The sequence below is a fragment of the Grammomys surdaster genome, unplaced genomic scaffold (assembly GCF_004785775.1).
Source record: "Grammomys surdaster isolate TR1022 unplaced genomic scaffold, NIH_TR_1.0 242, whole genome shotgun sequence".
Lineage (NCBI taxonomy): Eukaryota > Metazoa > Chordata > Mammalia > Rodentia > Muridae > Grammomys > Grammomys surdaster.
This window is the reverse complement of record NW_021604687.1, coordinates 5,110,752-5,132,745: the sequence shown is the minus strand read 5'-3', so window position 1 is coordinate 5,132,745 and position 21,994 is coordinate 5,110,752. Positions and strand designations below refer to the sequence as shown.

Below are 21,994 nucleotides of genomic sequence, written 5' to 3'. Positions count from 1 at the left end.
CAGAGACAGAATCATTTGGGATAGCCTTTCTTCCAGTTCTGAGTTTTCCTTTTCCTATAGCAGCCTATTTTGTTTCTCACTTTGGCTAGTGAGAAGCTCTGTGGCCACTTAGAAAGCTGGAAGTCCACTGGAGTCATGCCTCCACTGTTTTCCCTATCACTGAGCTGACCAAGGTGGTATTTTTCTCTATGGCCTCTCCCTCCCCAACCTGTCTTGTGAAATTCATCTCTGGGGCAGTATTGGGCTTGTCGGTTCACCTGCTGGCAACCACAGGGTGTTGGCCATCCTGTCTGGCAGTGCTCTTCCCTAGCTGTGATGGGAAGATGAACACAAGACCCAGAGCAGCGTCCATGCTGGCTACAGTAGTCATTATTGGGCTGTGGTGGTAAAATGTCAGCAGCTTAAGGAAAGACTGGCTTACAGGGGAAGGAAGGGTGTGGCAGGGCGGCAGTTCACCTTGGCAGCCAGCAGGGAGAAAGGGGAGAGGACAGGGTGGAGAGGGACAGGAAGGGGGGGGGAGAGAGAGAGAGGGAGAGAGGGAGAGAGGGAGAGAGAGAGAGAGCACTTTTTCTCCATTTCTCCTTGTACCCCAGCCTCCCTTAGTTAATCCTCTCTAGAAGTGACCTTAAGCACATGGACGGGGGAGGGCTCTTTATTACCGCTCTATGTGTCTTTCAAAACCATTAACCATCACACTGGTGCTAGGGGCTCCTTAAAGAGTCTTAAAACATAGCAGAAAGCACAGTGGCACACACTTTAAATCTAGCATACTTGCGAAGCAGAGGCAAATGGATCTCTGTGAGTTCAAAGCCAGCCTGGTCTACAGAGCGAGTATCAGGATAGCATGAGCTACAAAGTGAGACCTTGTGTCAAAATTAAATTATTAAAAAAAAATGGCGGGCCACACTCTACAGTATAAAAAAAGCATGGCGGATCAAGTTGATTCCACTGTAGCTCTGTGACTGAATGCCTGAGAGAAACTGAAGTGGAAACTTAAGGGTGTGTGCCCACCGAATCTCTGGGTCTCAATGTGCTCTACCCACCAGGCTTCCTGGCATGGTTTTACTGTCCCACAACTTACAGCATTGGAGATATGGAACATGAAGAGGCCACCTCCTGTGGCCCAGCAGGAACCCCAATGGAGAGCTAGGGACACTAACCCACACACAAAACTTTGACCCAAAATTTATCCTGTCTCCAAGAAATTCAGGTACAGGGGATGGAGCAGAGACTGAGGGAATGGCTGGATAAAACCCAGCCCAACCTGAGACCCATCCCATGGGCAAGCACTAATCCCTAACCCTATTAATGATACTCTTATGACTGCAGACAGGAGTCTAGCATGGCTGCCCTCTGAGAAGCTCCATCCAGCAGCTGACTCAGACAGATGCAGACACCCACAGCCTGACAGTGGGCTCTTATGGAAGAATAGGAGGAAGGATTACTGTCCTTGAAGGGGATAGGAACTCCACAGGAAGATCAACAGAGTCAACTAACCTGGACCATTGGGGCTCTCAGAGAGAGAACCACCAACCAAAGAACATACACAGACTGGCCTAGGTCTCCCCACGCATACGTAGCAGATAGGCAGCTTGGTCTTCACGTGGGTCCCAAATAACTGGAACAGGGACTGTCCCAAAAGCTGTTGCCTGTCCATGGGACATGTTCTACTAGCTGGGCTGCCTTGTTTGGCCTCAGTGGGAGACATAGCACCTAGCCTTGCAGAGACTTAAAGTGCCAGGGTTGAGGGGATACCCAGGGGGCCCCACCTGCTTAGAGGAAAAGGGGAGGGGGATGAGTGATTGTGGGAGGGGGTGACCAAGAGGGTGGCAATGAGCTAGATGTAAAGTGAATAAGTAAAATACTACTACTACTACTGCTACTGATAGGTATGGTATAGCCATGGGTTTCTTTACTCAGCCTCTTTGTTCCCAGAATAATGACTCTGAGACTTACTACTTATGAATAAATGCCAAGGCCATTAGGTTTGGCTTGTTCTCCAACTGGTTCATAATATATATTCTAGTCTAAGTCTGCTGTATGTTTGGTTACCTCTCCTCAGTTTCATTCATCCATCTCCTCTGAGTCTGGGGAAATCTCCTGCCTGCGTCTAACTCCCAGAATTCCAATCTCTGTTTACTGGAACTCCCATCTTCTATTTCCTGCCTCAGCTAACAGGCCATCTGCTTTTTATAGACAGGCTGTGCTTCTACAGTATGGCCTTGTTGGAGGAAATGTCTCAGGAGGTGGGCTTTGAGGTTTCAAAAGCCCAGGCCAGGCTTAGTGCCTCTCTCTGCTTGTGGATCAAGATGGATGCAGCTTTCAGCTCCTTCTCCAGCACCACCCCTGCCTGCTGTCATGCTCCCCGCCACAATGATAAAAGTTTGATCCTCTGAAACAGTAAGTTCCCAATTAAATGCTTTCATACAAGAGTTGCCTCGGTCCTGTGTCTTTTCATAGTGTATTAGACCAGTTAGGCTGGCTGGGCGTTGTGGCACAGATCTGAACCTCAACCACTTAGGAGGTAGAAAAGCCAGAAGGAGAGACACATTGAGTCTGTCTCCAAACAAAGTGCCTCTCTAGTCCTAGAATTACAAATAAGTACTACTATGCCCAGGTAGGTGATAATGATCCAACATATTTGAGACTAATGGGGCCATGTGTGTATCTGTAGAGCCTTACAGATGCTGAGTTCAAATGGGACCTAATCAATTGTTAGAGTCACAATGCACCTCCCTTTTCCTACACCAAAACTTTATCACCAATGCAACAGAAACAAGATGGTCCTTTAGGTGACTAAGTCATTAGGCTGGACTCCTTGATGGACTGGGAACCCTTAGAGGAGGTCTTACGTAAGGACCCAGCCTTCATCGCTTGTGGTCCTCCCTCTGCCACACTGAAGATGCAGCGAGCCATCTCTGGAGGAGAACTGAAATTATCCTTTGGATTTGCAGAATATGGAGCTTGTGAGGAATCAATTTTGTTTTCTATAACTATCTCAGGCAACAGGAATGGCTAAGCATTCATCTATAGGCAGGTCTCATTTGAGGCCCTAGGGTTCATGAGGCAGAATCCTAAAACCCTATTCTGTTGGAACACACAGACCAAAGCAGGAACAATTGATGCTCTACTTAACAAGGGTCATTCTAAACATTAAACATGAAAACAAATCCTGAGAGTGTGTTTGCTTTTACATGCTGAGGCCTCTGAAGTTAGACGGGAATCACACAATTTAAAAGGATCGGACTATGAATCCTTGGGGGACTGAGTGCTTTGCATGTGTGCATAACATCTGGAGTTCCTGTCTTTCAATGGGTAAGTCATTTATTTTTGTTTTTTGGTCTACTATGTGCATGTGTGTTTGTGCACACGTATGTGTAGTCGCCAAAAGTTGGTGTTGTGTCTTTCCCTATCATTTCTCCATCCTTAGATTTTGACACGGTTTCTGGAAATGGCTGGTCAGCAAGTTCTGGGCATCTACCTGTCTCTGCCTCTTCAGTGCTGGGGAGACAGATTCACGTACTGCCGTGCCTAAGTACTGGGTACCAACTCAGGTCCTCACATTCGAATATGCAGCAATTGCTTCATCCACTCAGCACCTTCCATGTTTATTTTCCCCCATGTAAAAAGTCAGGGTGTGGGACTGGAGAGATGGCTCAGAGGTTAGGAGGACTGCTGTCTCAGACGACTAGAGTTCAATTCCTAGCACCTCTATACGGTGGTGGCTCACAACAATCTGTAACCTCAGCTCCAGGGAATCTGACCTCCATAGGCACCAGGCATGTACGTGGTGCATACACACACATGCAGGCACAAGTCAGAGTTGGGGGATGTAGCTCAGTGACAAACAATGTGCCTGTCATGCTTGAGACACTGTGCCTGGGTTTGATCTCCAGCAACCACTGTTCACATCCCTATTTAAAGGGATGGAGAGTGAACTGGAAGACAATGAGAACACTACTTTAATCAGCACACTGTACTTTTCAGTTCCACTCATAATTACAGCAAAAAAGATTTGCCTTGCTTATTGATTTTTTGGCTGTCCTTTATTTAGCTAGGTGTTTAGAAAAGTTAAACTTTAAAATCCCCTCAAATTACTGAAAGCTTATGTTCCATATATATAAACTTATTCAAGACAATCTCAGAAGCCATAGTTAGGGATGGTGGTCAGGGAAAACTCGCCTCGCCTGAGTGAGGCCCCAGTGTGATCCCAGCACTATATAAAAACACTTGCTTTAAAAGCCATTCAGATCTTTCTCTTGGAGGGTCCCACTCAGAGCTGATGGTCTCTTATTCACTCTGTGCTGTCCACACTAGCCTGAATTTGTGGCATTCTGCTGCTCAGCTTCCCAGACGGTAGGCATGCACAACATGCCTGGCTGAAGGCATTCTTTCTGTATTTAAACCTGACCTTTATATAGTCAGAAGCTCGACAGGTGGTGGCTTCAGTGGAATTTTTCCCAGGGTAAATTTCTGGGATTGAAACTGTTCCAGTTCTTCCTTCGTCAGCTGATCCCTGGGTGTGAACAGTGCGTTATCAGTGGCACTGGAGGCTGGGACAGAGGTAGATATGCTGCTCCCTCCAAACATGTCAGTGGAAGGTTTAGCAAATACAGCCTGAGAATGTGGGCTAGGACTGCCAAATCCAGCCACAGAACTCCCACTTCCGAAAGCAGGGGCTGTTGAAGGGCCAAAGGGACTTGCTGCCACGGAAGCTGGAAATCCTGAAAACCCAGGTGATCCAAAACTGGAAGCTTCGGGGCTCCTGAATGAAAATGACGCAGCAGATGTGGTGTCAGGTTTCCCAAGTCCAAAGGCTGGAGTGGAGGAAGAGATGGTGGAGCCAGCAGAGGGCCCAGCCCCAAAGCCTGGGTGACTTCCAAACACTGATGTGCTTCCAGAAGGAACAGTGCTAAGTGCAGGGCTTGTTTTAAAACTAAAGTTCTGAACAGTATTGCTGCTGCTGTTATTCACTGGAAAACCTACAAACAGATTACAGTCAGAAAATGTGGCCACGCCCCTCCTTTCTCTTATTTCAGACATGTATAGATATTGAAGAATTTAGGGACACATGAAAACAAAGCTAAACCAATCCTCTAAGCCCCACTGCCCTGTCATGACTCTGCTACCATGACTCATGAACCCATGAGCAGTCAGAGTGGGGGTACACTTTCGGGTTGCTGTACTTTTCAGCAGAGCAGCCTTGTGACTGCTGTGTGCTGACAAAAGTCTCAAAGACACTGCTGCTACAGTGGTGTGCTCCTATCAAATTCCAGAGAACCTTGTTGTGAAGGCCAAGCTTGCCTTGAACTTTTGATTCTTTACTGCAGCCTCTGAATGCTAGAATTATATGTATATCATCACACCTAGTTTCCTATGAGGCTGAGAGACATTCCTAAAATGTTCTTCTAGAGCTGGGAGTGGTGGGTCCCATCTGTAATCCCACTGCAGGGGCAGAAGCAGAAGGATCAAAAGTCCTGGTTTACACAGTGAGTTTTAGGCCAGGGCTACACAGTAATACCCTGTCTTAGAGACAAAAGAACTTCTAACAGCTGAGCCACAGCCCTCCGCCCTCGCCCCACTCCACTGGCCTGCCTTTCCAAAGCATTTGTGGAGGTAAGTTCTTCAAGGAGCCAAAATGGAGGAATTTGTGAGAATTATTTAAAATGGTGATTCAAGCTTTCTAAAGTTGAAATCAGAATCCCACTTTTCCGAGCCACACTCTGTCTCTTACCTGGTGACCCAAACGCCCCTGCTTGCTTACTTCCAAATCCAAACGCAGGTGCTGCGTGACTGACCCCATCCTTTACATCAGAGAGCTTAAAAAAACCAAACAAATACAATACTTCATGAATAATTATCAGAGGCTGTTGCTATACAATAAAATTTTAAAATGTATTATTTAAATATGCATTTTTAACATATAAAATGTCCGTAATATGATCATGAAAAAGAAAGGATATAATATTCTATAAATGATCTACATAAAACTGCACTAGAAATGAACAATGGTTATCTCTGGTTGGGGAACAATAATTTTACACTTGTTAAACTTCAACTTGTTAAATTCAATTTGTTAAATTAAAATTGTTAGAATTCAACTTGTTAAAAACAACATATCATAATCAGAAAAGCATTTCTTCTTTTAAAGAATTATTTATTTTATGTATATGAGTACACTGTAGCTGTCTTAAGATAACCCAGAAGAGGGGTTCAGACCCCATTACAGATGGTTGTAAGCCACCATGTGGTTGCTGGGAACTGAACTCAGGATCTCTGGAAGAGCAGTCAGCGCTCTTAACCACTGAACCATCTCCCTAGCCACAGAGAACATTTTTTTTTTTTTAAATCAAGATACATTGTATCCATCTATAAAAACTTCAAGAATAAATAAAATTGCATTCTAAAAAAAATACATACACCAGTGTTTATAAAGTTAAACTTGCATTTGTTAGTCACTCCAGATACAGGTGAAAAGACTGTCAAGGGTGCCCAGTCCACTTCCTCAAATGCTTCACTAGAGTGTAGTCAGTGATATAAAAAGCTTCCTACTTCCTAAGCTTCCTACACAGTATCTGCTGTGACCCTTTAATACAATTTCCTCATGTTGCGGTGACCCTTCCAAACATAAAATTATTTTAGTTGCTACTTCAAAACTGTAATTTTGCTACTGTTATGAACTATAACATAAATATCTGATATATAGATGTCTCATATGTGACCCCTGTGAAAAGGTCACCCCCTCAGGTTGAGTAGAAATGATTTGTTTTCACGTATTTCAGTGACTCCTAACACACTTATAATCATCACAAACAAATTTCTACTACCCTTAAGAGTTCCCTATGCCCTTCCTGGGCAGATAACAACCCTTTCTCCACTTCTGGTCCCACACAATTAATTGCTCATTACCTCATCACTACAGATAGGGTTTTTTGTTTTGTTTTGTTTTTTCCTTGCTTCTTCTTACTGGAGTAATAGTCACCAATAGGTAAATGGATAAACAAATGTAAGTATACTATACTCATGGTAAAAGAGTAACAATGATGTGCTAAGCCCTGAGGACGGGCTGTTCCAGATGAGCAGGGAGGGACCTTACAACACTACCATGGCCAGGAAGCATTCATCCCAGGGATGGTTTACAGTTAGACTCAGGTATCACTGTTCTATCAGCTCTCAGCAGTGGTAAAGGCCACTTCTCAGCTGGGGTGAGAATGTGCTGGAACAACCCCACTAAACTCACAGCTGCAAGATGGAATAAACACATCTGTAAGTACTTGAGTTTGTAATAATTTCCAACTTTCAAAACTAGTCCTACCCCAGTTAAAATTCTTATGTTAAAAGTTTTAAAATTTATTTATTTAGAAACAAGGTCTAAGCATCCCTGGCTGTCTTGAACTCCAGTATGCAGATCAGGTTGCTCCGAACTCAGAGATCTGGTCTATCTCTGATTCCCCAGTGCTAGAACTAAAGGAATCTACCATGTATAACTGAAAATTGGTTGTAAAAAGCACAACTGTTCTTACTTTTCTGAGAAACAAATAAATTCTAGAGCTTGAGCTCTAGATGACCATGTGGTGAGGGTGTGTGGGCACAGGGTGAGGGAGGGTGTGTGGGCACAGGGAGAGCACTTGGTGATAGGATGTGAGTTATGATCCTTTACAGAGACTTTGCTTTGCCCTTCAAATTAAAAATGAAGCATCCTCTACCAAAAGGCACTAGGGGGGCTGGAAAGATGGCTCATAGGTTAAGAACGCTGTTCTTTAAGAGGACCTGATTTCGATTCCCTGCACCACATGGCAATTTTTAACTATAACTGCAACTCCAGGGGATTGGACACCCTCTTCTGACCTCCACTACATCAGGCACATACTTGGCACACAGACATAAATGCAGACAAAACACTCACTCACATAAAACAATGGAAATTTAAAAATAAAAGCAATAGAGCCAGTGCACGCCTTTAGTCCTGGCACTCAAGGTGGGCACAGGGGTTCTCTATGAGTTCCAGGCTAGTCAGGGCCTTTTCAGATGAGACCCTGTCTCAAGAAACACATGAAAAGAACAAAAAGCTAGACCCAGTAGAGATATGTCTATAATCCCAGTATGGAGGAGGCCAAGACAGGTGGTTGTGAGTTCAAGAGAGTTCAAGAGCAGCCTGGGCTACGTGACAAGTTGCAGGACATCCTGGTCTACTTACTCTTGTCTTAAAAACCTACACAAAACAGAATAGAATAGATGAGATACTTCTTTGAAGAAAATTCTTTGGTACTCACCAGAGCTCCTTTGGTTGACATATTTAGATTTTTCAGTTCATTTATCCTATTTCTCCACTGACTTACTAGCTGTTGAACAGAATTTAGCTGGAGAGAGAAAACAAAAATAACTCAGAATTGACTGTTTAAGCCCCGCTCCTGTTTGCCAGAGATATTCCAGGTCTAGTTGCCTCTCTCTGTTCTCTCACTCCCTGTAACTCACGGCTGATCACCGGGAAGTGCAGAGCTGGTGCTATCTGGACAGAAGGGAATTATGTGTAGTAGCTGGAATGCACAGTCCTGACTGCAGACAACAGAAATTATTTACTTCAGGCAACCCAGCTTATGCTACTGGCCCACTCAGACTGGTTTCTTTTGGATGTCTGGTCTGTGAGTGTTAATCTGTTGGGCAGAACTCTGCTTTCTTGGTCTCCAACATGGCTCACCACCAATGGAAGCAAGAACGTCTTTCAGATGACAGATTGTCTGAGACGACGGACTGGTCGATAGGTAACTTATAATAAAAATAATATCCCTTATCATGATAGTACATCATTACTAATTTAGAAAATGGAACAATTTTAAAGGCATTGACCTACAAAAAAAAAGAAGGCATTGACCTACAAAAAATTAACAGTTCTCACTGTTTAAATATGCTTGGCCCAGAGGCAGTGGTACTATTAGGAGGTGTGGCCTTGTCGGAGGAAGTGTGTCATCAACCAATAGACTCTCATAGGCTCTCTTCACAATGTCAAGCCTCAACTTCTCTGCATGATCCCTTCAAGCCTGGGCTTTCAACTGACACTGAGGCTGCTCTCAAGGCTTCTCACAGTGACAGGCTGCTCTTCATGACTCCCTTCATGCCTTCAAAACCTGTACTATATGGGTGACTCTTACACATTACCAAGTCCAGCTACAGCACAAGGTACAACCTTGGCGATCTCTGGAACACATCTTCTTTGTGATCTCAGAAAACACTTCCCAGATTTCACCTCAAGTGATGCTGGTCTCTTCTTCTTTTTCTTTTCTTTTTTTTTTTTTAAAGTTTTTATTTATTTATTATATGTAAGTACACAATAGCTGTCTTCAGACATCTCATTACAGATGGTTGTGAGCCACCATGTGGTTGCTGGGATTTGAACTTAGGACCTCCAGAAGAGCAGTCAGTGCTCTTAACCACTGAGCCATCTCACCAGCCCGATGCTGGTCTCTTCTTAAGCACTGCTAAATTCTTAGCTCCAGATAACCAGCATTAGTAGTTCCAGTAACCCCTTCTATTCTTTACTTTAAAGCCAGAGCCACATGGCTGAAGTTGCTGAGTTCTGCTGCTTGCTAGGGCTCAATTATGGTCCCCTGTCCTATTACATTATTACCAGTATTTTGTTTCCAGCTCCTTCAGTACCCAAGCTTGGCTGTCCTGAAATAACTTCTGTAGATTGACCTTGAACTCAGACATCTGCAAGGCTCTTGTCTCCTTAATGTTGGGATTAAAGGTGCCTGGCCTTCTGCTTTTCTTTACCTGGAACTTGCTCTGTACCAGGCTGGCCTTGAACTCAGCAATCTGCTTGCTTCTGTCTTCTGAGATTGAAGGCATGTGCCACCATACCTGGACCCTAAGCTTTTCATTATTGATCTTAATCAAGTTGAAAACCAAGAATAGCCATCATGATCCATCCCTTGTCAATTTGATACATAATGGTATCTGCTTATGTGCAAATGAAAACAATAACCAGATCATAGTAACACCTAACATGATATAACTCTCCCTTGTATAGTTATGCAAATGCATACCCTTAGCTGGGTGGGATCTTGCCTTAAGGTCACCACTTTCTTAATTCCATTTACTCTTCTTGAACACAGGATTTAGCCTCATTCCACTTCCTGGTACCCCTTTACTCTTTGAATCATACATTTTGTATTTTTCCTTTCTAAGCTTGCTATACTTGATCAAAACAGTCTTCATGAGAGTAAACCAGAGGACAAAGTCTATGCAGGGCTTTTTTGAAACTTCCTTTGTCAATGCAATTAATATAAATCTCTTTACCTTAGCCTCAAGCAGATTCTTTTGATAAGGGCAAAACCCAGCAACATTCTTCACCAAAACATCTGAAGAACAATCTCCATAGTTGAAATCATCCTCAGCACCAATGTCTTCCATATTCCTACTAGGATAGCCCACTAAGCTCCACTTAAAGCATTCCATTGATTTCCAAACCAAAGTGTCAAAATCCACATCCCTCCAAACAAAAACATGGTCAGGCCTATCACAGGCCTGCCTTAGAGTTTCCATTGTTATGAAGAGAAGCCATGACCAAGGGAACTCTTATAAAGGCAAACAATTAATTGGGGCTAGCTTACAGTTTCAGAGGTTCAGTCCATTACCATCATTTTGAGAAGCATGGCAGCAGACAGGCAGAAATGGTGCTGGAGGAGGAGCTGAGAGTTCTACATTTTGACCTAAAGGCAGCCAGGAGAGGACTCCTTTCTGCAGGCAGCTAGGAAGAAGCTCTCTTCCATACTAGGTGGAGCCTGAGCATAGGAGACTTTCAAAGCCCAGCCCCTCAGTGACATACTTTTCCTCCAACTAGGCCACACCTCCTAACAGTGCCACACCCTATGGGTCAAGCATATTCAAGCTACCACTCTCATCAAACATGCCAAAACACAAGCAAGCCACTACAAACACAGAAAGCAGTAATTGGCAGCCAATTGCTACTGAGGTAGAGGAAAAGAAAACAAACTTACATAGCTCTGTAAGTTATTGCTGGTTAAGAAGTTATGGTATTCAAGCCTCAACTCCTCTGGTGAAATGTCTGTGAAACCTGAAGTGAGGAATCAGTTGGAATTTAAACAGTAAGTACTGTTGATTCTGGTAGTAAAGCTAGAGGTTGAGACAAAATGTGATAATGCTGGTTATCAGAAAAATTTTAAGATCACAGGAAAAAAAATCAAAGCCTATACATTAATGTTTAAATTATTAAATTGGAAGAAAATATAGTTATTTCATCCATGAATGAAGAATTTTGTAAAGACAGAGTGGAAAGAAAACAAGAGCTGACTACAAACACTTTCAAACCAATGCTGTTATATCTGCGATACACAAATTGAAAAGGCAAATGAGAAACCAGGAAAACCACAACTGCATACACATGAGTAACATTTTTAATACAGAAGCATTGTTCCTAAGTCAGTACAGAGGCAGGCAAAGACAGAAAGTACAAGCAGCACACTACAATTTCAAAAGGCAAGTAAATAAAAGAAAGAAAACTTAAAAATTCAACTAAGAAATAAAACACTCTCCTCACAGACCGGCAGACATTAAGAACAGATGATCACTGTCACTCAGGTGTGGTAATGGATTTTACTGTCTACACCAATGACTGTACTTTTAGCACTGAGGACACTAAGAAAGGCAATGTTCTTATTTTTTACACAGATGTCCTTGGAGCCCATGTACCATTTAGTTTACTCCAGTACAAAAAGCACCCAGGAATCATACTGGATTTGTTTGTTTTTCTGTATCTAAAATATTGGCATCCTGCTGGTTCAAAACAGAACTCAACTGTGCTGATTCTGTGTCCACTGCCAATAGCTCTAAGTCGGTCATCAGCAATCACTTCCTAACTTGTTTCCCTGCCTCTTGTCTTGTTCCCATTCCCACAAGCTCATTCTCCCTCCTTCTGCACCACGGAGTCAGCTTTTTCTAGTCAGACCGCATTCTTCTGAAGCTCTTCAGTAGTTGCACATCCAATGGAATCAGAGCGAATATCACATGGACCCGGGCCACTGCTCTGGCTTTATGCTGTTTCGTTTGTTATTTTCTTTCTTCTGTTATTTGGGCTCATTGCTCTCACCTCAAGGCCTCCACTAGCTATCATTTTGCTGGGAATGTTTTTCCCCAAGCTTCTTGTAACAGATGCCTTCTCCTCACCCAGGGCTTAGCTCTTAACGGGGCTTATTAGAAGGTAACAACTCTCTGTCAAGGAGCTCTGTTTACCTCAGTCTCTACTCTCAAGCTGTGGTCAACCAGTTTCTTATCTGAATTACAGAATACAGAATTATTTGAGTAGCTATTTTCTCAGGTTTTAAAAGGATGGTTATGTAATGGCTGATCCTGTCGGTCAGTGTCACTCTTGGGGAAGAACCTCAGTTGAGGAGCTGTCTGTTAGACTGCTGTGAGCATGTCTGTGGGACATTCTCTTAGTTACTGATTGATGCATGAGGGCTGAGGGCCCAGCTCACTGTGCTTAAAACCATCAGTTTTAAAACCAGGTAGTTGGAGCTGGTCTGAGTGAGAAAGCTGAGCATGCCTGGGGAAGCAAGCCAGTAAGCAGTGTTTCTCTGTTCTGCTTCAAGCTCTTCTTGCCTTTGGTTCCTGCATGGGCTTCCCTCAATGATGGACTGATAGCCCGTAAGCCGAAAATACCCTTTCTTCTCAAAGTTACTTCTGGGTCATGGTGTTTACCACAGCAACAGAAAGGAAATTAGGATATGGTACAAAAGAAATATTCTAGCTACAGAGAAAAAGTTCACTCTTTTGTTGTTTGTTTTTTATCTTTTGAGAAAGGGTTTATATGTGTAGCCCTGGCTTTCCTGGAACTAGGTCTATAGATCAGGCTGGCCTGGAACTCACAGAGATCCACCTGCCTTTACCTCCTGAGTGCTGGGATTAAAGCTATGCTCTAACACCAACAGAAAAGTTAGGACTTTATAATGAAAATGTATCCACATACATTTCCAAAACAAAAGAATAAAATGAGGTGGACAGCACACCTGTGTCTACACATTAGATTATTAAGCTCATTAACATTTGGCTTCTCAACTAAGTTAGTTTTTTAAAAAATGTTATTTTTAAGTATATGTATGTGTGTGTTCTGGAGTACTGACACATAAGTGCAGATGTCTGTAGAGGTCAGAATGCAGTGCTGGCTCCCCTGAACTAGTTACAGCAAGTTGTGAGGCAGCCAACATGAGTGCTGGAAACTGAACTCACATGCTCTGCAGCAGAAGCCCATGCTCTTAGTTGCTGAGTGGCCTCTCACCAGCTCTGACTGCCAGTTCCTGTATGTGCTTCTCGATGTGCTTCTGCATTCATCCTGCTATTGGCTGTTGTATACAAACTACATCCCTAAGACAAACCACCAGAAAAACAAGTCTCAGTGGCTTTTTCAGATAAATGTGGCTATAGAGTGGAAGTGTTTTTCTAGACAGGGCCTCACTCTGTAGACCAGGATTTAACTACAGAGATCAGCCCACCTCTGCCTCTCAAGTGCTAGGATTAAAGGTGCGTGCCACTATGCTCAGACAAGTGGGAGGTTTTTAAAGGCCAGTTATAAAGCAGATGTAAAAGCCAATGAACTTTTTGTGTAGTTATGTTACAATTCGTTAGTTTACCTTGGACTTAGAATGGATTTCAGCCAGTGTGATTCTGTAACAAGACATTTTGGTCTTGAACATGCCTTACAGAACTTCCATACATGACATAGAGCCCTCTAGAATGCAAAAACAAAACCACAAACTAACCCTGAAGTCAACACATATTCATGCTGTCACTAGTTTTACTAGAAGAGATTTTTAAAGACTGAGAAGCTGTTGTCCTCATGTGACAGGAAGGTTTTCCATGATTCCACCTTTTCCTAGGAAATTTCAGTTTTACTATTGGCAGTAGCCCTGTCATTCTCTGCCACTCTCGCCCCTTGAGGTAGCAGGTTTATCTCATCCACTGTTCAGAAAATACCTGCCAAAGCTAAGTGTGAATGACCACAGTTGGTATTCTTTTCAGTACAATTTGTCTGTGACAAAAGTCCCTTATAGTGAGCACCATATGTGGGTACAGGGCAGAAGCATGGTGAATATGAACCTCCCGCTTTGTCTCAGATATTTAAAATGCATACTCAATGGCTAAGAGGTCTTAAAAGTCAGTGATTTTTATTTCATTAAAAATGGGGATAATTTTATCTCCTCAAGTTAGAATGACGTTCTAAATTCTTCTTTCTATGATTACTATAGTCTACTAGCAATTTGTTGCTCTGTCTCAGTTTATGTTAAATCCAGTAGTTTAACTCAACAACAGTTTTATACCAATACCACACATTTCAGCCCTGAAGTGGCCATTAGTGTCTTAATATTATTATTAAAACTTCTATGAATGTCTCTAGTTTCTACAGATATCTCAGGGATAAGCTACCAGATTTAACTAACAAACAAACCCAGATGTCTACATAAATTGAAATTTCAAATATAAAACAAATTTAAGTATGTCCCAGATATTACATAGAGCACATATATTGAAAACATTTTCTTATCTTTAAATTTATCTGAATGTCCGATGTTTTGTATCATCACCCTATGCGGTGCTCTCCATATTTCATATTTTGAAATGTAAGCCAGAGATGTAAGACATCAGGCTTCAGGTCCACTTGTGAATTAAGACTGAATACTTGGCAGTACTTACGTTTTAATATTTAGACCAATCTAGGGCTAAGTTTATTATTTGCTTACAGAAACTACCACTATCTTAAATGATCTGTTCTCACAGATTCTTGTTTTCTTTCCTCCAGAATGTAAGGTTCGGGAAGAACCCCAACTGCTCAGATGCAGATCAGGGTACAAGACAAACCAAAGTCAGCGAAGAGTTTTTACCTGAATAAGTGAGGGATGGAGGCGAGTGGAGGTGAGGGGTGAGGCCCAGCGGCGCACCTGGAATCTGACCCTGACTTCAGGGCTCCACGGGGCCATGCCTGTAATCTCCTAACAGGAGAGACTCTGGCTCTCCGTGAGGCTTGGAAGAACTTGGTAGCCATAGGGAAAAACAAAAGGGAAAGAAAGGAATCATCTAAAGAAATGCCATCCCTGTAGCTCCCTGAGGATCTCAACAGGCTTTATGAAGCAGCAGTATTCTTGGGGAGGAAGAAGAGGAAATGTAAGGCAGCAGCGAGGGCTGTAATGGTGGGCAGCACGGGTTCCTCCTGTTGCTGAGGTAACTAGAGAGGACGTCCTGAGGATTTACAGAAGGACCCAGTAAAGCAGAGGCTCTCCTTAGGTTGACTGAAATAGAATTGTGGTGGGTCCTAATTTCACTATTCTTTCTTGAGAATAAATAATACAATGTAAAAGAATTACATTATGGCTCTCAGTCTCTGAATCATGAAGTTTAGCTGGAATACTTGGATACTTTGAAAAAAGTATCTAGCTGTGCCTAAGTCTGGGACAAATGTATTTAGCATGGCCTAGTTTTAGACAGTAGAAATTTTATATTTTAAAAACACATACAAGTACTGGGCTGGGTCCATAGCCTAGTGGCAGGGCTTTTGCCTAGCGTGTACGCAGGTCTGAGTTCGATCCTCACCAAAAATCAACCAACAAGTCAACCACATGTTTCCAAGTTACCTGAAATGTTGGGTTTCTTTCTCACTGGTGAGTAAACAGAAAACATCCACTGCCCTGACGACTCCCAAACCTCTATGTCCTTAACAATTCCTTCCCTGGAAAAAAGGAAAGAAATAAAAATGAGAGTAATGAATATTTTCACTTGCTTGTTAAAATGTTACTTATGAAGTTGAATGACTGAAAATTTAAATTCTAGTAAATACATAAATTTACATATTTTTCATTTTCCTTTTTTTTTTTTCTTTCTTTTTCTTTTTTTTTTTTTGAGACAGGGTTTCTTTCTGTAGTCTTGGCTGTCCTGGAACTCACTTTGTAGACTAGGCTGGCCTCAATTCAGAGATCCACCTGCCTCTGCTTCCAAAGTGCCAGAATTAAAGGCATACAACACCACCATCTTATTTTCTGAAGACTCAGAAGTTTACAGAACTATGAATTACAACCTGAGGATTGTAGAGTACAGTTATAATTCCAGCACCTGGGTAGTTGAGGAGAATTTTGAGGCTAGGCAGGATAATACATTTTGTTTAAGGTCAATCTGGGCTGCACATTGTTTCCAAAACAACAAACACCTTGTATTTTGTAGTTACAAATAATATAGAATAATTAATAGTGTTAGCGTCTTAATTCACAGAAAAACGAATTGACATACTTAAGGATTATCATAAATATAATCTTTTTAAAAGAACTAAATACAATGCACAGTAATTTTAACTGGAAACAATAAAAAGTACTACGATCAGTTATAGAAAATCATTAAAATTTAAGAGTGGGTTATAGGACTTCAAATATATTTTACTTAATTTTTCTATAAAACAGGAAACAGGTCCATGTACTTAAAACATATATTTTTAAATACTCTATTTTTAGTTTTATGTGCCTTGGTGTTTTGCCTGGATGTATGTCTATGTGAGGGAGTTGGATCCCTTGGACTGGAGTTACAGTTATGAGCTGCTGTGTGGGTGCTGGGAATTGAACCCAGGTCCCCTGGAAGAACAGCCAGTGTTCTTAACTGCTAAGCCACCTCTCCAACCTTCAGGTCTGTGCACTTAACAGCTAATCTGATCAAAGTTATAGATACATTTGGCTCTAAATTAATGTTTCTTTCAGATTAAACGTGACCATTAACTAGTAAAGTGATAGGTATCACAAGAATATGTTATTACACTTAGAATCACAATAGAACTTTGCCTTGTTACACCCCCCCCCCCCCACACACACACACCAATTGATGCTTGCCTAAAACAGTTGAAGATTTAGGTTCAGTCCTCAGCATTTCAGAAACAAGCAGCTGGCGAGGTGACACACACCTTTAGTCCCAGCACTCTGGAGACAGAGGCAGTGAGACCTGAGTTACAAACCAGCCTGGGATACATAGGGAGACAAGGCTTTCAAATAAAACAAAGCCCACATGCTCCCTTAGAAAAATATATCCCAAACAAACCTAAAAGTCTACTGTTTATGGAACTTCAAATAGGGTAACTGAAATAAAGGTTTTACAAAGAAAGATATGATATTATCAGTAACCTTGAGGATAGTGATTGTTCTGAGTTACCCAATACTCTGTAAAGATCGCAGAGTACACTGACTACTTAAGCAAGACTAACCTATGAAAAGTGGAAGTAATAAGAGTATGGATATTTTCACAGTAGGAAGTGGACCAGAGTAGGCAGTCGGAAGAATGCACCCTGCTAAGTGACATGGTCTAAGATGCTCATAGTGTGAACAGGCTGGCCGAGCCACAGGATCATGGGCAACTTCTTTTTCTTGTTTTGCTTACTCTGATTTTCAAAACCATTCTTTTTTTTTTTTTTTAAACAAAACACTGTAAGTGCTTCTGGAAAAACCAAGCAATTGATTTTCTACGATACTTTAACTCACAGAAGTTTCTTTTCTTCTTTCTGCTCATCGGAGAGAGGTGAAGCAAAAGGGTTTTGAGATGACCCAAAGCCTCTGCTGGTGGAAGCTCCAGAATCAAAAGAGCCGAATGGTGGTTTGTCCTGATCTCTGCTGCCACCCCATGGTGTGGACTTGGGGAAGCTGGATGGCTGGATGACATTGGAGTACCTCTGGCTGCTGGCATTCCACCCTCGACGGTTACTCCCTAAAATAATCAAGAAAACAAAACAATCAGAAAATTGATAACTTTTTCAAATGTTGAAAATCTCTATTACATTTTATCTTATGTCTTGAAATTATACAAAGGCTACTAAAGTGCTATTTCCTACTAGTTTTAAATGGCAATCCCTTTATGATTTATAGTTTGTTATATGTTATTAACAAATCATATAATGTTCTATTTACATTAAAAAATGAGTTCAAGGCCAGGTGTGTTGGTGTAGGAATTTAATCACAGCACTGTGGGGGGTTGAGGGGAGGAGAGACAGGCAGATCTCTAAGTTCCAGATCAGTTAGGGCTACATAGTGATGCCCCCATCTCAAAAAGTAAATAAAAAACCCAAAACCCAAGCCAACAAAAAGCAACAACGAAAGGAGATCAATGTGATCATAGAAATATAAAGATATATTGCTGAGTTCAGTGTTAAGCCTATTAAATTGACCATGGGGGAATAAATAAAAAATACTCTAAACATCTCTAAAAGCTTTGGAGTGAGCCTAGTATGGTCAAAGCCCTTGTTTGACCTAGCAATGGATGTATGTGTATGTTTCTGTACCGGGCCATACAGAGACAATGAATAAACTGAATAATAAAAGGAGTTAAATTTTACTTTCTGTCCTTTAATAGTTATTTAAGAAGTGTTTGCCTCAGTCTTTACTCTGTAGACACAATGTCCATATACCTATCCTTCAATGGAGATTACAGAACTTACTAATAGGTGGATAAAGAACAGTGTAGATTTCTAACAACTCATAAACATAAAAAAATTAGCCAATAGGACTTGTTTCAGGTTTTGATACTGTTTTTAATCTTATCACTTACTAGTTGATGCTAGGAGAAAGATAATTTATCTTAGGATTCAGAAGATACGTCATTTTATACTAAAAACAGAGTGATAGGTGTACCCATATTCTAAACTACTCAATAAATCCAAAAAGAAGGAAGCTGAACTTCATCTCTGAAGCAGGAATTAATGGCAGTTTTGAAGGTCCAAATCCTTTGTAGGGGTTACACAGCATAGAAATAAAACTTCCTTTATGCTGCACTCAGTGGCCCTAATTTGGGCCTTAAAATTCCAAAGCATTCCTTTTTTTTTCTTTTCATCCTAAAGTTTTATTTATATTTTATTTTTCACCTAATTATCTATCTACTGAACATCTACTTGCAAATTACATTTAAAGTAGGCTTCCAGAGACCCGTCGACAAATATTACTCTCAGCAGTCCCTGGGAGTACACCAGTATCTATCGGAAGCTGAGTCCTAATTTGGAGTCTTTCACTAGACAGATTGTAGATGATACAATCTGTCTCCTTCGCGAAAAGAGTGGAAACATGAAACCACTATGCAACAAAGGAGCTGGAGGAGCCTTAAAGAGAAGAGGAAAGAGAAGCACACACTTATAACGTCAAGAACTAGGTTCCACTGGGAAGTGGTAGCACATGACTTTAATTTCAGCACTCGGGAGGCAGAGGCAGGTGGATCTCTGTGAGTTCAATGACAGCCTGGTCTACAAAGGAGTTTCAGGACAGCCAGGGCTGAAAGAGAAACCCTATCTCTAAACAACTAAAACCAAAACCAAAACCAAACCAAACCAAAAACCTAGGTTCCAAAACTAAGAGAATAAAATGTACTTATCTGCCTTTTAAAACCTTGTGTGTGTTGTGCTGGTTTAATGTCTGACCCCTGAATACCCTTCCCACAAAACCTGTAAGGTTCTTGGTCCAGTGTCCGAAAGTACCAACTAAAGCCCAAAGTTTAAGAGATTGTGATCAAGGACAAGGAAGGGGAGAGTAGGGCAAGAGGTCTGAATGGACCCACAAGAATTCTCCCAACCACTGCCATTCACCAACAAGGAGGTTTTGATAAAGATACTTCTAATTTAAAAACGCAGTGTTTGGCAGTAGCATCCAGGTCCAAACGCCTGTCCACATCTGACAAGCGGAAACGACTAGTCCAAATACTGGGCGAGACGCCGCGAGCCAGGGCAGGGGTACGGGGTGGAGGTGTGCGTCTGCATCACGTGGCTCTCAGCTCCGGACCATCACCTGAGGGCGGCGACTGCTGCTGCGGTGGCGGCTGCCGGGCCCCGCCCGCACCCCGGGCGCCGGGATGCTCGTTCCAGCAGCGGTCTCCAAAGCGGCACCGGCCTTGAAGGAAAAACTGGCAAATGGTCATCGTAGCGCCGTCCCAGCTCGTCCCTACTCGCGGTCAGCGGCGTGGGCCCAGGCTCCAGCGACCGAGGTCCGGGCAGTGTGACGTCATCGCCCCGCGCCCAGAGGTTCTGTGACCAGTCTGTGCGGCGAGAAGCGTGGGCTTTAGCCAATGGGATTTGAGAAGAGTAGAGCTGTCAGCGCTCGGGTAAGAAGCCCGAGAAAGCGAGGTGTTGAAAACGGACCCGAGTCCAGAGGATACCAGATGTAGCAGACAACCAGCAACCCTTTAGTTGGCTGCATACAGTTTGCGAGACTTATTCGTTCTTTACATTTACTTTGGAAAAAAAAAAGATAAAACGGGCTCAAAAAAAGAAAAAAAGCCTGGCCGCTTATCAAGATGGAAGATTTACAGAAAGCCAGCTATAACCAGCAAACAGGACTCAATGCAGGCGAGAAGCATCTATTAGTTTCTTAGTCGGTACTGTCTTACAATTTTACGTAAATGTTGTCTTTTGAAATTTTATCAAGAAGAATGAAAAAGTGTAAAACTGACAGAAGCATCCCGCTTTTCCTCAAGAGCACAGTTTCAGATAAGGGTTTCCTGAAAATATTCAATTTACTGTTTGTTTTGTTTTGTTGAGATCCGGTCTTACTATATAGCCCTGGCTGGCCTCGAGCCCACAGAAATCCACCTATCTTTCTGCTTCCCAAATGCTAGGATCAAAGCCACACACCCAGTACGTTTCAGGTATTAACTTTACAGTTCTCATACATGACTCAGTATCAGTATAAAACAAGTACACTATATAAAAATGAAATGAAAGTGCTCTTGGAAATTAAAATTGGATAGTGAGGACAAACTAAGTTGAAGACAGTTTAGGGACTCCTCAGACTCAAATTATACCTTGAGCCTCACTTTACATTTTGGTTATGCAAGAGGATGGAGAGATCAAAAGCAAAATTCTAATTAGTAAGCCTAACACTTGTGATGGTTAATATTGTCAACTTGATTACTTTTAGAATCACCATAGACACATATCTCTGGACTTTGAGGTGTTAGACTTAGAATCCCCATAGATACACACCTCTGAGCATGTCTATGAAAGATGCTTCCAGAAAGGTTGAACTGGAAAGAAGAATGTGGGCTGCACCCTCAAAGGAGTGGGTACACATTGAATAAAAAGGCATCCATTGCTGTTGCCAGACTGCAAATGCAATATGACCAGCTGTTTCATGTTCCTGTTGAAATCCCTTCCAAGCTGTGAGAGACTGTACCTTTAATTTGTGAGCCAGAATCAACACATACTTCCTGAGGTTGCTTTTGCCAGGTTTTATCACAGTAATAGAAACTGTGCAAACATAACCTAGATAGCTCTGTATGTAGGTGTAACCCAGCCAGGCCTCAAAGTTAGTCATCCTCCTGCCTCAGCTTACCAAAGTGTGAACTTTTAATCTTCACACCCCCCACAACAAGTTACGTTACGTTAGAAAGGAGCAAAACTAGTAAGATCAGAGTGAAACCTTAAAAATCTTTGGAGGAAACTTAAGGGATTCAAAAGGATCAATCAGGGTTTAATGCTGCAACCCGCCAAATGCCCTTTCATACATATTACATATACAGTTTACTGAACTTTAGTGAGAACTGGTTTGGTGCCATATTGGATGAAGTAAATTGGATTTTCCCTAATGCAAACAACTCAAAAAAGAATATAGGCTTAGTTGAGTAACTTTATTAAATGGCACATTTCGATATTGGTATATTAAAATACTTCATGGCTCAAAAGTTTTTGTGAGACTATAATGACAAGTTTTAAAAACTAGAAGACAAAGCCACAATTACTGTTTATAATATGTAACAAGTTTTGGCTACTAAACGTCCATACTCAAATTGTGATTCTCAAAAGTTAAAAACCATGTATTCTCAGAATAGACCACTTCAAAAGACAGAACACTGACAAACCCAGTGTCTATTGAAATGAAAACAGAGTACACTATAGAAAAGGAACTGTTTGAAAAGGTAATGAGATGTACTTTGTATACAAAGTAATATACTCTGAATAGTTTACTGTTACCCATTATCCTTT

The 21,994-nt window shown here is 41.9% G+C and overlaps 1 protein-coding gene across 2 annotated transcripts; it reads right to left on the bottom strand.

Moving 5' to 3' along the window:
- Positions 1 to 4,024: 4,024 nt before the first annotated feature.
- On the bottom strand, positions 4,025 to 19,932 carry Nup42 (nucleoporin 42). 2 transcript variants are annotated; one of them, XM_028774703.1, is made up of 7 exons: positions 19,803 to 19,932; positions 17,520 to 17,742; positions 15,642 to 15,736; positions 10,998 to 11,074; positions 8,274 to 8,360; positions 5,735 to 5,819; positions 4,025 to 4,982 (listed from the first exon to the last, which is right to left on the bottom strand). In XM_028774703.1, the coding sequence occupies exons 1-7, from the start codon at positions 19,930 to 19,932 to the stop codon at positions 4,414 to 4,416; spliced, it is 1,266 nt and encodes a 421-aa protein (XP_028630536.1). In that variant the 3' UTR covers positions 4,025 to 4,413. The 2 variants fall into 2 exon arrangements, with proteins under 2 accessions (XP_028630536.1, XP_028630537.1); XM_028774704.1 differs by lacking the exons at positions 15,642 to 15,736; positions 17,520 to 17,742; positions 19,803 to 19,932 and adding an exon at positions 14,895 to 15,629.
- Positions 19,933 to 21,994: the final 2,062 nt, after the last annotated feature.

Excerpts from the sequence above, each read along its gene's own strand:
- Nup42 (XM_028774703.1), bottom strand. The coding sequence starts at position 19,932 with ATGACCATTTGCCAGTTTTTCCTTCAAGGCCGGTGCCGCTTTGGAGAC. Across the intron at positions 11,075-15,641 it reads AAAGAAACCCAACATTTCAG|GTTTCACAGACATTTCACCA; the intron begins GTAACTTGGAAA and ends TCCTCACTTCAG. Across the intron at positions 4,983-5,734 it reads AGGGGCGTTTGGGTCACCAG|GTTTTCCAGTGAATAACAGC; the intron begins GTAAGAGACAGA and ends ATCTGTTTGTAG.